This window comes from Hippoglossus hippoglossus, chromosome 4 (assembly GCF_009819705.1).
Source record: "Hippoglossus hippoglossus isolate fHipHip1 chromosome 4, fHipHip1.pri, whole genome shotgun sequence".
NCBI classification, from domain to species: domain Eukaryota; kingdom Metazoa; phylum Chordata; class Actinopteri; order Pleuronectiformes; family Pleuronectidae; genus Hippoglossus; species Hippoglossus hippoglossus.
The window spans coordinates 4,403,957-4,416,221 of record NC_047154.1 but is presented as its reverse complement, the minus strand read 5'-3'; the positions used below and the strand labels follow the sequence as shown (position 1 = coordinate 4,416,221).

Sequence of the window (12,265 nt, the reverse complement as noted above, 5' to 3'; positions counted from 1 at the left end):
TTTTTCTACTTAAAGCTGATGATGAAAGAAGAATCCCCATCTCTTTCAGCATCCTGCACAATAACATGTCAGCACCACATTGCTTTTATTAAAAATCTGTTTCAGTTGCTTCCAACTTATCTTGTCTTTGATGTCGCACATGATGGTGGGGAAAAAAAATAAAACTGTAAGGCTGAATTAATTAAATGATCTCAGCCAAATCGAGGTCTTGCAGATTAGCCTTAATAGGTGTTGAAACCAATGACCTGAGGCTTAATGAGGTTGGAGACGACAGGAAGGGCCTCGCTGCGATTATTCCCAGTGACAGACGATGGCGCCACTACGCAGCTATTAGGCCTTGATATTTCCCAGAGGTTGCAGTCATCCTCGGTAAACTAAGTAGTTACTGAATGTCATCTAATTGAACTCAGACGTGAGGTGACTGTGGCCAAGCGGATGTTGCCACGCAGCTTGTATTTAATACATGTTTCACAGGAGACCATTGAAAGCAGAACTAAGGAGCGATCCGTCACTTTATACCACGATGAATATCAGCAATCACAGACCATAACTCCCCTTTTTATGAGCAGTAAAGACTAGAGGAGATACTCAATCAAGCATTAACCACCGGAAGTTGTAAAGAGTGAAAGAAGAGTTGATCATAAATCATCTTAGTCCCTGTGTTTTTGTTTTTGTTTCCTTCTTGTTCCGACAGTCTTCTCCTTCACCTCTCCGGTCCGTCTCCTCACCTCCGTCTCCATCCATCCTCCGGCGCGTCCGAGTCCACAGCGCCGCCGCTCTGATTGGCCGCGCTCGAGATTCCTGCTAAATGGGCTGCGCGCCGATTGGCTGCGGCGGCGCCCTCGTCACGCGGCTAAAGGGGGGTGTTCTTTCCTCTTTTCTCCAGCTGGAGGTTCGTTCCTGTCAGCGACACATGCGGGGAGCAGAGCAGCGGGAGCGGCCGGCGAGACTAACGGGACCCGGAGCAGAGCGGAGCGGAGGACGGTCAGCCAGCCACAGCCTCGTTTCCTCTTCTTCTTCACGACACTTCCCGGTGCTTGTTTGAGGACGTCGTGGCGCCTGCACGTCCCGCGGTGGACTTCTTTTGTTCAAGACAAGAGCAGTGAAGCAGTAAAAAAAAAAAAAAAAAAAAAAAAAGCCCTCCAGTGGAAATACTATCTGATAACTCCATTTTACTGCGCGTGTTGCCAGTGAACACGCGAGCGCGGAGCTGGAGGCCGACCGCGCGCGCTAGTGTGTCCGCTGTTACCTGCACTTTTTTCCCGCTGTTACCTGTTTATTCACCGAGAGAGCCCCGCTCAAGTGGTCAACTTTGCAGCCATTACACCGAGAAGACTCCAGCGAGGTGGGTGTTTGTGTCTGTCAGAGCCGCGACTCCTGTGCAACTGTGTTTTATTCTGTTCTAATTATAGCCGCTTCTCGCTGGAAACTAGCCTCCCCGGTTCTACTGGTGTCTTTATGCTAAGAATGCTAGCGCTCATATGTGTAGCCCATGTAACCCTCCTCTTCTTCTTCTTCTTCTTCTTCTTCTTCTTCTTATCCCCTGTTCTCTAATGTGATGCCACATTTCCTCTCTTTTCCCGTGAAGAAGCAGCAGTCATCGCACTGGAGCTTCTAGCACATGGCAGCCTGATAATGTTTCTCCACCCCCCCACCCCTCTCTCCCTCCTCTCTCCTATTTCCATGACTTGCGCCCAAATTGCCTGCCCGTGTAATTACTTGAGTTAGCCCATTTAAGTTAAAAGCCACCCCCTCCCTCTCCTCTCCTCCCTCTCCTCTCTCTCTCTCTCTCTCTCTTCTCTTCTCTCCTCTCCTCTCCTCTCCTCTCTCACTCCTCTCCTGTCTCCCCTCTCCTCACCCTCATGTTCCCTCCTTCCCTCAAAACAAAAAAAAAAACTCCTCTCCTGAATGAAACTTGACGATCTTGTTTATCCAGGGAGTCACTTTCAGGTCGCCTTCTTGATTCAGATTTAATCAGCACTATGGTTTGTCCCCTAAGAGCCACCGTCGCTAATGGGCTTACTGAATGCTTTTCTGTGTGTACAACCCCCCCTCCCACCCAGCCCCCTCCGCCTCCACCCCCCCCCCCCCCCCCCCCACCCCCCCTAACTCTAATTAGCCTACCTGCCTTTCACAAAGATTTGGCTTTATCCAGGCATGTAGTCTGCCTCACCAAATTGGAGAGGATTACATTTGAAAAGAGCCCACATTAATTTTGCAGGTGAAACAAACGCCTTGCATTTCATCAGATTAGACCACTTAACATCATTACAGCAGGTCTGTGGTGAATCGCGGCTGCAGTGTGAGTCCCTATTAAAGGCGCTGTTAAATATTGGTTTTACCGTCACCAGGCAGATCATATTCGCTGTTCGGGTCAAAAGGCCCCGCGAGCATCAAGTGTTGGTAAACTCAACATGTCAAAGTGTCTGTTTCAGCCCATTCCATTTGTGTTGAGCAACAGCAGCCCCCTCCCCAGCTGTTCAAAGTGCATTAGAGTATAGAGTTGTGCAGCAAAGTATTATGCTGTTTAGAATTTCTCCGGACAGCTCAACAAAAGCCTGCACAGGACAATTGTTCCTCTGGCCCCTGGTATTATCACTTTACAGACATTCATCATGAGAGGACCAGTGAAGGCAACGGCACAGGGATGAGACGGAGATCAAGGGCAGATTAGTTAGTTGTAGCACAACAGAACTCGGAACTGTTCCCCTAATGAGATCAGCTATTTAGCTTTGGTATGATTTGCAGGCTGCAGCTGCTCAAAGACCACACTGACACAAGAAGATGTTCAAGGGGCTGACATTTTAGATCTGATAATTGACAAATTCACTTGTGGAGTGTGGTTCACATGATTTACCTTTTTAACATGGGGATTCCACATTACCTGTGACCCATCTCAGGTCCTAACCCCGCCGTGTACCAAACAAAACATAGCGGGTAAAATCCGGAACAGCAGACTTCTGGGTGTGACATGCACAATCACTGGGACCGTCTTCATCATCTCCTCTGTTTGTGTTTATAGGGACAATGGTGAATCCCGGAGGCAGCAGCCAGCCACCGCCGGTGGGCACGGGTTCTCTGTCCTGGAAGCGGTGTGCAGGATGTGGGGGGAAAATCGCAGACCGCTTCCTCCTTTACACCATGGACAGCTACTGGCACAGCCGATGCCTCAAGTGCTCCTGCTGCCAGGCCCAGCTGGGTGAAATCGGCACGTCGTGCTATACAAAAAGTGGCATGATCCTTTGTAGAAATGACTACATCAGGTGAGACTGAGACCTCGGAATGCATGCACACAGCAAATGATAGTTTATTGAATGTTATTACTGAAGATTATCTGAAGAGATTTCCGTTCATATGTTACAAGTATAAGTGGGATAACTCGTGTCACATTGTGCATGAATTTTTAAGAAAGTTCCATTTCTCAGAAACCAGATGCGTTTACTTTTAAAAGTCCTGGAATATATTTAGTAATAATATTAAATCAAGTAAAACCAAACAGGGCTAAATTAAAAATGATAATTTCTGGTCATGCAATAATCTGCCAGGTTGGGTGTATTTCCTGGGAACATGTGTCTCATTGTTCTAGCATCATCAGTGCTTATTGGAGTAATGGTTAAAGTCTACCTGAGAGTGGTCAAACACGCGGCCGTGTTGACTGAGCACAAAGTAAAAGACTTGTTCGGGAGGCCATCTGCATGTCTTTGCTGTTCATGGTCAACTGAAGGACAGAAAATGAGTCGTGCAGGATTTGTTTGCTTTACAGAATTGCGTACGCTGTTGGTTTTCTTTTTCAGTCTTTTTTTAACCTAACAGAAAAGACCAAGTTAATTAGCAAAGAGAAGCTTTTTAAATATTGTAGTAGGTGCGGCAGACTCAACCGCAGGTTAGTGCTGACATAATGCAGGATGACAGGACAAGGCCCAGTTTACACCCCGAGGGGAAAGAATTGTATCGATTTTTAAAATTTTCTTATCAACAAATATTATTCTTTAACAATTCAGTTCACATTCATGTCTTCAGGTTTTTTGCTTGTATATGTTGAAATACATGTCAATTATTGTATCTCACTTCGGGCACACTTCATTTCTTTTACTTGAGTAATCTAAAAGATGTACCTGCGCTACAGTCAACATGCGACACTGCTATTAAATATGCACGGATAATTCAAAATCTAAAGTGTGCCTGCGCGCTCTCACACCCACCTCATAAAAAGGATGAGGAAGTCAATGGGGTACTTCATTCATAATGGGACTGTAACATAATTAAAATTAGAAGAGGGGAAAATGTGGATACACCTTTCCACTTGTAATGAGAGCATGCTTGGTGGAAGAGCTAAAACGCATATTATGGAACCATGAGATCTCTGCAGAGATAAAGATAGGAGCGGGGGAAAAAACATCTGACAGTGAGTCTACACAATTAAATGCTTTAATTATAGTCCCCCTCCATTTCCTTTAGTCCTGATGGGTTTTATCTAATGAGATCTGGTCCCTGGCTTGTATCCGCTCCCAATGACGTGTCCGAAATGAATGAGAGCCACACTGCAAACAAAACATTTAATTAACCAAATTGGCTTTTGAGAGAGAGCAAGAGAGAAAGACAGAGAGAGAAGAAGGATTATTGTGAAGGCCATTTGCTGCAGTTTTTTTCCCCTTGATCTTAAAGGGGCAGACTCATTTTTGTAATAGACTTGCTAAACTGCTCGTATGTCATACATTTTCTGCTGTAAGCCCAAACTTCCATTCATACATCTGATATGAAAATGCTTCTCTGATTTAGTGCAAGTCAGCATGCATCACATCAGGGCTATAATGGGATGTATGCCTGGCCCGGGATGATACCCATCTCCCATCAATCAAGTAGGAGTATTCACAAACATCGCAGGACAAACACCAGCTTTGTTTTTCATGCAGCGCTGCCACCAAAAGCTTTCATGTCAAACTGAAAGCCAAAGTTGCGTTTTGCTGTGGGGATCATGTTGTACTAAGCTGTAGGTGATATTATTTCTGTGGGCTGCTAGTAGAGGAGAATTAATTTACTTGTGGCTGCTGGATTCAGGGAGAATGCTGTCCCCTTAATTGAATAAGCCAAGGTAATTAAATGGCACTTTTCCAATAGAACGTGTGAGGTAAATCTAATAGTTGGTTATTTAATATCACTTTGAAGTCTGCCCACTCAAGCACTATGACAGCACAAGAGAATGTGAACTATTAGGCCAGGAAAAAACTGGGATCTCAGAAATTAATTAAATCGCATGCAATTTAGGGGAAACGTTTATCTTGATTTGTCATAACAGAATTAATTCAAGGCCTTCAATTCACTTGGGGCCAGATCTGTTACTCTGAATTAACCAAGTGTAATTTGGCTGATCCCCCCCACCGCTGCTGCAGCCGCCACCACCACCCTCCACCCCAGCACACACCCACACCTCCTCATCCCCCTCCCCCTAAAACACATGCACATGCACAACACAGATCCATGCGCACCCTCCCTCATCCTTGCAATCTCCCCGCCCCTCCCCACCCTGTCCCTGGCCCCTCCACCCTTTTCTCTAATGCAGCTCTTGCCATTATGCAAAGCTCCGCTTCAGTATCAATATGGCCTAGTGCTTTTAAGGTGCTTTGGCTGCTGATGTAGAGAGGCATTTTTAATGGACTGTGTTGCAGAAATCATTGTTGTGGGGTAATTTTACCCTACTCTAAGGCCCTGGTGAATGAGGTCTGCATTTACCAGACAGCCTAGCAGCAAGCCATGCTATATTTCACCTGGCAGTCAGTGCTGAAATGAAATCCAATAGTCATTGCCTATATAGACAACAGACAGCTCTAAATGTGTTTTTGTGTTTTGTTATTTAATATAATCAAAACCGTTGGTTGTAGCAAAGTCACATCCACAAGGGGAAGACAACAGATAAATCAAGATAAATCCATCCCCCAGAAAGATGGTAAGAAGCTCTGTTTTTTAGGAGGAGAAAAGCAGAAACCAGATGTGTCATTGCAATTAAAGAGTCCCTTGGCCTTAATTATACTGACCTGGGGTGTCTACTTCACCTCTGTGCTGTAGTTCACTGGCAGAAGAGGCCATTAGAGCCCAAGTTCAAACCGATATAGCTGCTTAATTGAGCACCTAAAGGCTTTGGCTCCTTAAATCAAAAACTATCAAGAGCCTATCCCCTGGTAAAAATACTCAACCTGGTAAAGCTTGCACACTCTGGTTAACCAAAAAAGGGCTGTTGTGAAAAATTCAACGTGAACAAGAGGAACATGTTTTTACAATTTGAGTGAAGTTTGAGTTTCGAATGAGGCCACTTTGATATGCAGAAATGTCCTTGCAGGAGAAGCAAAGTCTTGCTTCTCCACACACATTGCACGAGAGTCTTAAAGCAGGGCCTATATGTTCATTTCCACTATCATGTTTGTCCCAGTGAAAGCGGGGAATTGGCAGTGTTGTGACGACAGTCTCCAGTTAATTAGTTTCTGAAATTGAGTTTTGATGGAGCCCTTCCAAATGATGCCAAGACAAAATTTGCTTCTGCCGAGGCTGTCTTATTGAAAGCCATTTCTGTGTCCCTTTGCAAAGAGCTCTGGCGTGTTTGTTTGTCAATATATCTAACAACTGTAGGGTTATGGTGGGGATGGTGGAAGCATTTATTCCCTTAAAAATATCTCAAAACACTTTCCTCTTTTTCTTGTTAATTTTTTTTAGCCAAACAACTTTATCTGATGCACACACACCAGTGTTAACCAATCCCCCCCTATCCCTTTCTTTTTCCATCCCTCTCTCCCTCTCTCCCCTTCTCTCCGGAGCATGTCAGATGCCGTGGTCTTATTTGATTGCTTAGGAAAAGTGCAGTGATAGAGCAAACACCCGGTGAGATATGATGACAAATGGGTCCAGATCCCAGTAAATTACTTTCTGCTCAAATCGAAATTTCATTCAGTTTGCTGCTCACCGAGATGAAGTAATCTAAATTGTGGACTCAGAAGGAAGATAGAAGGGAAGCTGGAGCAAGCATTTCATTATCAAGAGGGAGAGAGAGAGTGAGAGAGGGAGGGAGAGAGAGAGAAGGTTAGGGACGAAAGAGATGAGCAGAAGCAAATCTAAAGTGTTGACACCATGATTGAAAAGGTTAACCCATGCACATTATATATCAACCCGAGTAGCTACGGGTTTCTAATGGAAACACGGCACTGACGGAGTGTTCACAGGAGTCCTAATGGCAAAAGCACTATGTCTCCACCTGGATGTACAATCAAATCCTCTTAGGTCCTGATTGCTTATGTTCCAGGTTATTATTAGGTTGCAAAAAATGTGCACCCAAAGTAATATGCAGTTTCAGTGCTAGATGCTTGTGGAGAGCAGAGTACTGCAAGATTCATTTTTCTGTTGATACTCTGACGATTTTCTCTCTCTCTTTCTCTCGTGTGTGTTTTTCCCTTCACTTTAGAAATGGAGCTGGGAGATAGTGAACGTGGCACTAAATATAGTTTTCATTCAGTCACATACTCGGCAGTCAAAAGTGGGGATGCCACAGTCCATTACACAAGGCTAAATCTATGCAGATGCATACAGTGGTTCTATTGTAACATTCGCTCTTTTTCGTTTTTCTTCCCTTTCTCTCAGATTATTTGGAAACAGCGGAGCTTGCAGCGCTTGTGGCCAGTCCATTCCAGCCAGTGAACTGGTGATGAGGGCACAGGGCAACGTGTACCATCTCAAGGTAAGCACCAGTCCTCTATCAATAGCTCTGAGCCAAAGAAAGTAAAAAATAAAAACATTACACACGGTTTAACTTCTTATTTTATTCTTTCTTTTTTATTTTAAATCATTATACTTGGCAACTAAAACAGATAAGAAAATAATTTAACTGCTTCCATGGCTGAAACAATTATTTGAGTTATCTAACACTTAATTGATAGATATTTAATTGACAACTATTCTGATATACACTTAAATTTGACATTACCCTTCATCTTCTGTAATGTGAGAAATGCTAATTTTTACTTACCTTTACATTTACTTATCAGTGCTGCTGCTGTAATGTTGTAAAGTCACAATGACAAAACTCAGCAGAGTGCCGTTAATGTTAAACGTCAGACACAGGAAGTGGAATCATCGGCGAAGGCAAGCAAGTTTCTGCAGCGTAGCTCAAGGGGAAGACTGAACTAGCGACATGTTTTTTATCCTCTGATATTCACTCTGACCGCCTGTTTACTACACATGCGGACTACCTATGTTCAAGGATTGGCTTCCTCCCCCTAAAAAAACCTTAGTGGGAACACTGTTTATATTACAGTAAATTAAATATTGCATCGTTCTCAATTGTTGGTTTGACAAAACAAAACATTTTATTGCGTCACTTTGTACTTCAGTAAATTCTTTTAGGCTTTTTTTGATTAATTCTTGACAATTTATAGGATAAATCTTCATTTTATTTATCAGGGAAAGCCACAAATTGCTGTTAAGTATTTTTTATCTTTAACCAAGCATCTGCACAAAAATGTGAACATGTCTGTTTGTATCCCTTCACAAGCGTTTGCTCTGAGGTGTTATTACATAATGGGATTGAGCTGTGCCTTGTGGTCCTCAGTCCTGGTTGTCATTGCTTTTCCTCCTGCCCCCTCTCCCGCAGTGTTTCGCATGTTCCACCTGCCGGAACCGGCTCGTCCCGGGGGACCGGTTCCACTACATCAATGGCAGCCTGTTCTGTGAACACGACAGACCCACAGCACTCATCAACGGCCATTTGAGTTCACTGCAGACGAACCCACTACTGCCCGACCAGAAGGTATGACTCCCCACCTTCTTCCCAGTACCCTTGTTTTCTCTGCGCCGGTGAAACATGACAGGAGGGGGGGGGGTGTTCCGCAGTTCTTAGTTGTTTGTTGGGCAGAAGCCTGGTGACTTCAAAGTAAAGAACAAGTCAGTAAAAGCTTGTCATCAGTCACTTGGAGTCATTTGCAGGAAAAGAAAAACATCTGTAATATTCAAGCCAACATTTTTCACCCTGTTTATATTGATGTCGTCGATTCAACTCCACTGCAAGGCATGCAGCAGATATTAAATCTTACAGAGCAGAGATGAATTTTATTTTTAGACAGCCAATGGATTTTTCCATCATTCTTGTTGGAGGACATGCACTCAGAAAATCTGTATTAACCGTCAGCACAAAACATGTGAAAATGATTTTTTTTGTAGCGCTGTCCTCACGCTCAGTTTGTTGTGAGCAGATACATATTTTGACTCATCTTAAATTTATCTTCTGTCCCGAGCCAGACTTCCAATTGACACGTTGCCATTAATAGCGAGTGTTTAAAACTGCATTTGACTACTCCATCAACAAGACTGGGATCACCTGGGCTAAGTTATTACTCCCAAGGCCAAAAATATGTATCCAGGACCTGAGGTTGAACACAGACCGCAAGCTGCAGCAGCCAGTATATCATGAAAGCTGTCACCATGGCTTCCCCTGATTTGATCTTGATGCCTCCAGTGAAAGCAAAACAGAAGGCCTAATCATATACGAAGGATAACTTCATTCTTCAGGATAGCTTCATTCTGCCCGCAGGAGATATAATCATTTTTGCCTCACAACAAGGAGCTTTATTGATACCTTGTCTGCACACACAGCACACAGAGAGATATGGGAGGTGTTTGGAGTGTGTCAGAGTCTGACTGAAAGAGGAATTATGTTGTTGGGAGCATGCATTTCACCTTGAGTGGTTTTGTGAGTAGAAGAGAGGTAGAACTCCATTAAGCCCCCACCCCCCTGCACCCCACCCTCCCTTCCTCCATGTCACGGGCCTTTTAAGGGCTTGTCACTTTTACAAATCAGCTCTTAGAGCTCTTAGAGCTACTCACATTCAAATTGAAAGCTGTTGCATTATCTAGCTTAATTTTAAATGTCTGTTTAAGTCCTTACTCCCACCCCCCCAACCCAATGTCTCTTGTAGCATGGCTGGCATAGTAAATATGAGGCCTCATTGTTTATTTATGCGCTAACATCAATTGTAGTGAAAACTGCTGAATTATTGATGCTAAAATGCAATCTGAATATTGGCCCTGGTGCTTTAATTATAGCAGAGAGAGAATTATTAAATAAACAGAGACACATCGCTCAGTGGGAACAGTCTCAGGATGCTTTTGTTATCTCTGTGAGTGAAATAACGAGAATTACCCCGCTGCTGACGCACTTCGTCGCACAAACAGTCTCGCGCAAGAGCAGAAGTTGGACGGCCTGAAACAACACAGACTTACAGTAGGATAGCGGCTCCCAAAATCAATATACAGTACCTCATGTATAAAGTGAGTGTGGAGGCTGGTTTAGCAGAGGAGAAAATGAAGCAGTCACAGAAACACGGGGTTATCTAGTGACCATTGTTTTGATTATGTGCAGTTTTGCTGTGACATAATTGGTGTTGTCTGCGTTCATGGCATAGGGTATTTGATGCTCATTTATTAAGCTTTCTTCCCAGCTTCTTCCTAATCTCTTTGTTCAGAACAGACAAATTACCTCTCTCATACAGAGCTGCTTTGACCCAGGGGAGTGAGACCCTCCCAGCGTCAGTCACTTTAATTAGCCCCCAAGTAGGAGCTTGCAATTACTAATAGACTGAAGCCCTCCTAGTGATTTGAGGGATGAAGGGAAAAGTAAATCGGCCCTTAAAATCATGAAGGGAAAAAAAGCAAAAAACAAGAAAGATGAAAAAGTTGGATGCTGGTGGAGCCCAGACAGATAATTGTCTTTACTCCCCTGAATTTTTCTGTTTCGCAGGATCACCTCCTGCAGTTATGTTAGAGCGCGATTCTAATTATAGAGAGTCGCTTCATGAATGCACTTTTAAGTTAAGGCAGAGTAAATAGGACACCAGATGGTTTTTCGAAGCCTGGCTGATCAATAAATTAAACCGTGAAGCTGGTGGAAAGTTGATTTATCACAGTGAAACATTGATGGCATTTTGTGAACTGACGCCCTTAATGACAGCCCAGAAATTTTAATTGTTTTATTTTTTTATCTCTCACTATTCAGGTGTGTTAAGCGGGAGCTGTGCAGGAAGCAGGATGTGTGCCTTCATTTTAGCCCTTACTCATTGTCACCCAAGACAGCGTGGATCAGCAACACCCCAGCCTTTTAGCTGTGCTCCCAGGCCCTTTGCCCTAAAAGGAATCCTCTACCCATCTTACAAGTAACCTGACTTTTATTTCTGCAACCCCACACCCCAACGCTCAGCCTTCAAACTTGGCTTTTCCCCAAATATGGGTGGATACTTGCACTTAACCGCACCTGAATCAGGATGCTGAGGACTTCATGACCTTGGAATAAAAAAGACCGGAGACGAATCAGACTCCAAGGGGACTCTTCGGGAAGAGAAAATTAAATAACACACAGGAGGATGTTGTGACTGAAGTGAGGGAAGGAGAAAAAAGACTAATGAGGTTAAAGAGATGCAGGCTTTTCAACTCTGCATATTTGTAGACATTGTGGGGAAAACCGGGACCTTTTCATTTTTCCTCTCTTCCTTTTCTATCTTCATTTCCCAACAACATGGTGTTTTCACTTTATATATTTTAAGTGTTGTCAAAGGGGAATGTTTTTTTGTTTTCTTTGGTGGTATATGTATAGAAAAGATGGGGTTTAAAAAAAAATCTGTGGCTTTTTGTGGAAAACAAATCATGAACACTCTAGGTGTATTTGTATAACTACCATGTATGTACAGTATGCATGTAAATGTCGTTGTCCAGGCGTGGCTACAGTACATTCAAACTCTGCACACTTGGTTCCAGTTCCCCCCTCCCCTTCAAACCTGAACCTGTGGCAAACTGAAGAAATTTGCTCATAGTCAGTAATGTAGAGATCATCACCAACATATAAATGCTGAATGAAAGAGAAATTTATTTGTGATATTTTCCGAGACATTTGCTCCAGTATGGTGTATTTAATTAATAAAAATATGTAAGATTTAAAAGCCTCTGTAAATTCATTGTAAAGCTTCAGAACCAGTGCTCGAGGTTGCTGTTTGCTAAAATTTGGCTAATATGAGATGAGAATTAGACTTCATACACTGCATCTCTATTGAAAATGAGTGTCACAATGTTGTCGAGTCCCTTGTTTTTACCAGTGAACCATTTCCGCGGCGTCTTTATGTCTGAATTACATAATTACTACAAGATCCCATTAGCCAAGTGCCCAAGAATTTATCTTTCATGAGGAAAGGCCTCATCAGTGCGTGACTTGCCTCACCACTGAAAATCCTCTATTGAGGAT

The 12,265-nt window shown here is 43.4% G+C and overlaps 1 protein-coding gene across 2 annotated transcripts; it reads left to right on the top strand.

The window, feature by feature from the left end:
* The first annotated feature begins 707 nt into the window (after positions 1 to 707).
* Positions 708 to 11,966, top strand: lmo4b (LIM domain only 4b). 2 transcript variants are annotated; one of them, XM_034583402.1, is made up of 5 exons: positions 881 to 1,345; positions 3,023 to 3,263; positions 7,624 to 7,720; positions 8,633 to 8,788; positions 11,030 to 11,966. In XM_034583402.1, exons 2-5 carry the CDS (start codon positions 3,028 to 3,030, stop codon positions 11,036 to 11,038), a joined length of 498 nt encoding a protein of 165 aa, XP_034439293.1. In that variant the 5' UTR covers positions 881 to 1,345; positions 3,023 to 3,027; the 3' UTR covers positions 11,039 to 11,966. The 2 variants fall into 2 exon arrangements, with proteins under 2 accessions (XP_034439294.1, XP_034439293.1); XM_034583403.1 differs by lacking the exon at positions 11,030 to 11,966 and having other exon boundaries at positions 708 to 1,345; positions 8,633 to 8,794.
* The last annotated feature ends 299 nt before the right edge of the window (positions 11,967 to 12,265 follow it).

What these genes read in the sequence shown, in the direction of transcription:
- lmo4b (XM_034583402.1), top strand. Translation starts at nt 3,028, where the DNA reads ATGGTGAATCCCGGAGGCAGCAGCCAGCCACCGCCGGTGGGCACGGGT. An exon ending in TGTAGAAATGACTACATCAG is followed by an intron (nt 3,264 to 7,623) that starts GTGAGACTGAGA and finishes CCTTTCTCTCAG; the next exon opens with ATTATTTGGAAACAGCGGAG. An exon ending in GCAACGTGTACCATCTCAAG is followed by an intron (nt 7,721 to 8,632) that starts GTAAGCACCAGT and finishes CCTCTCCCGCAG; the next exon opens with TGTTTCGCATGTTCCACCTG.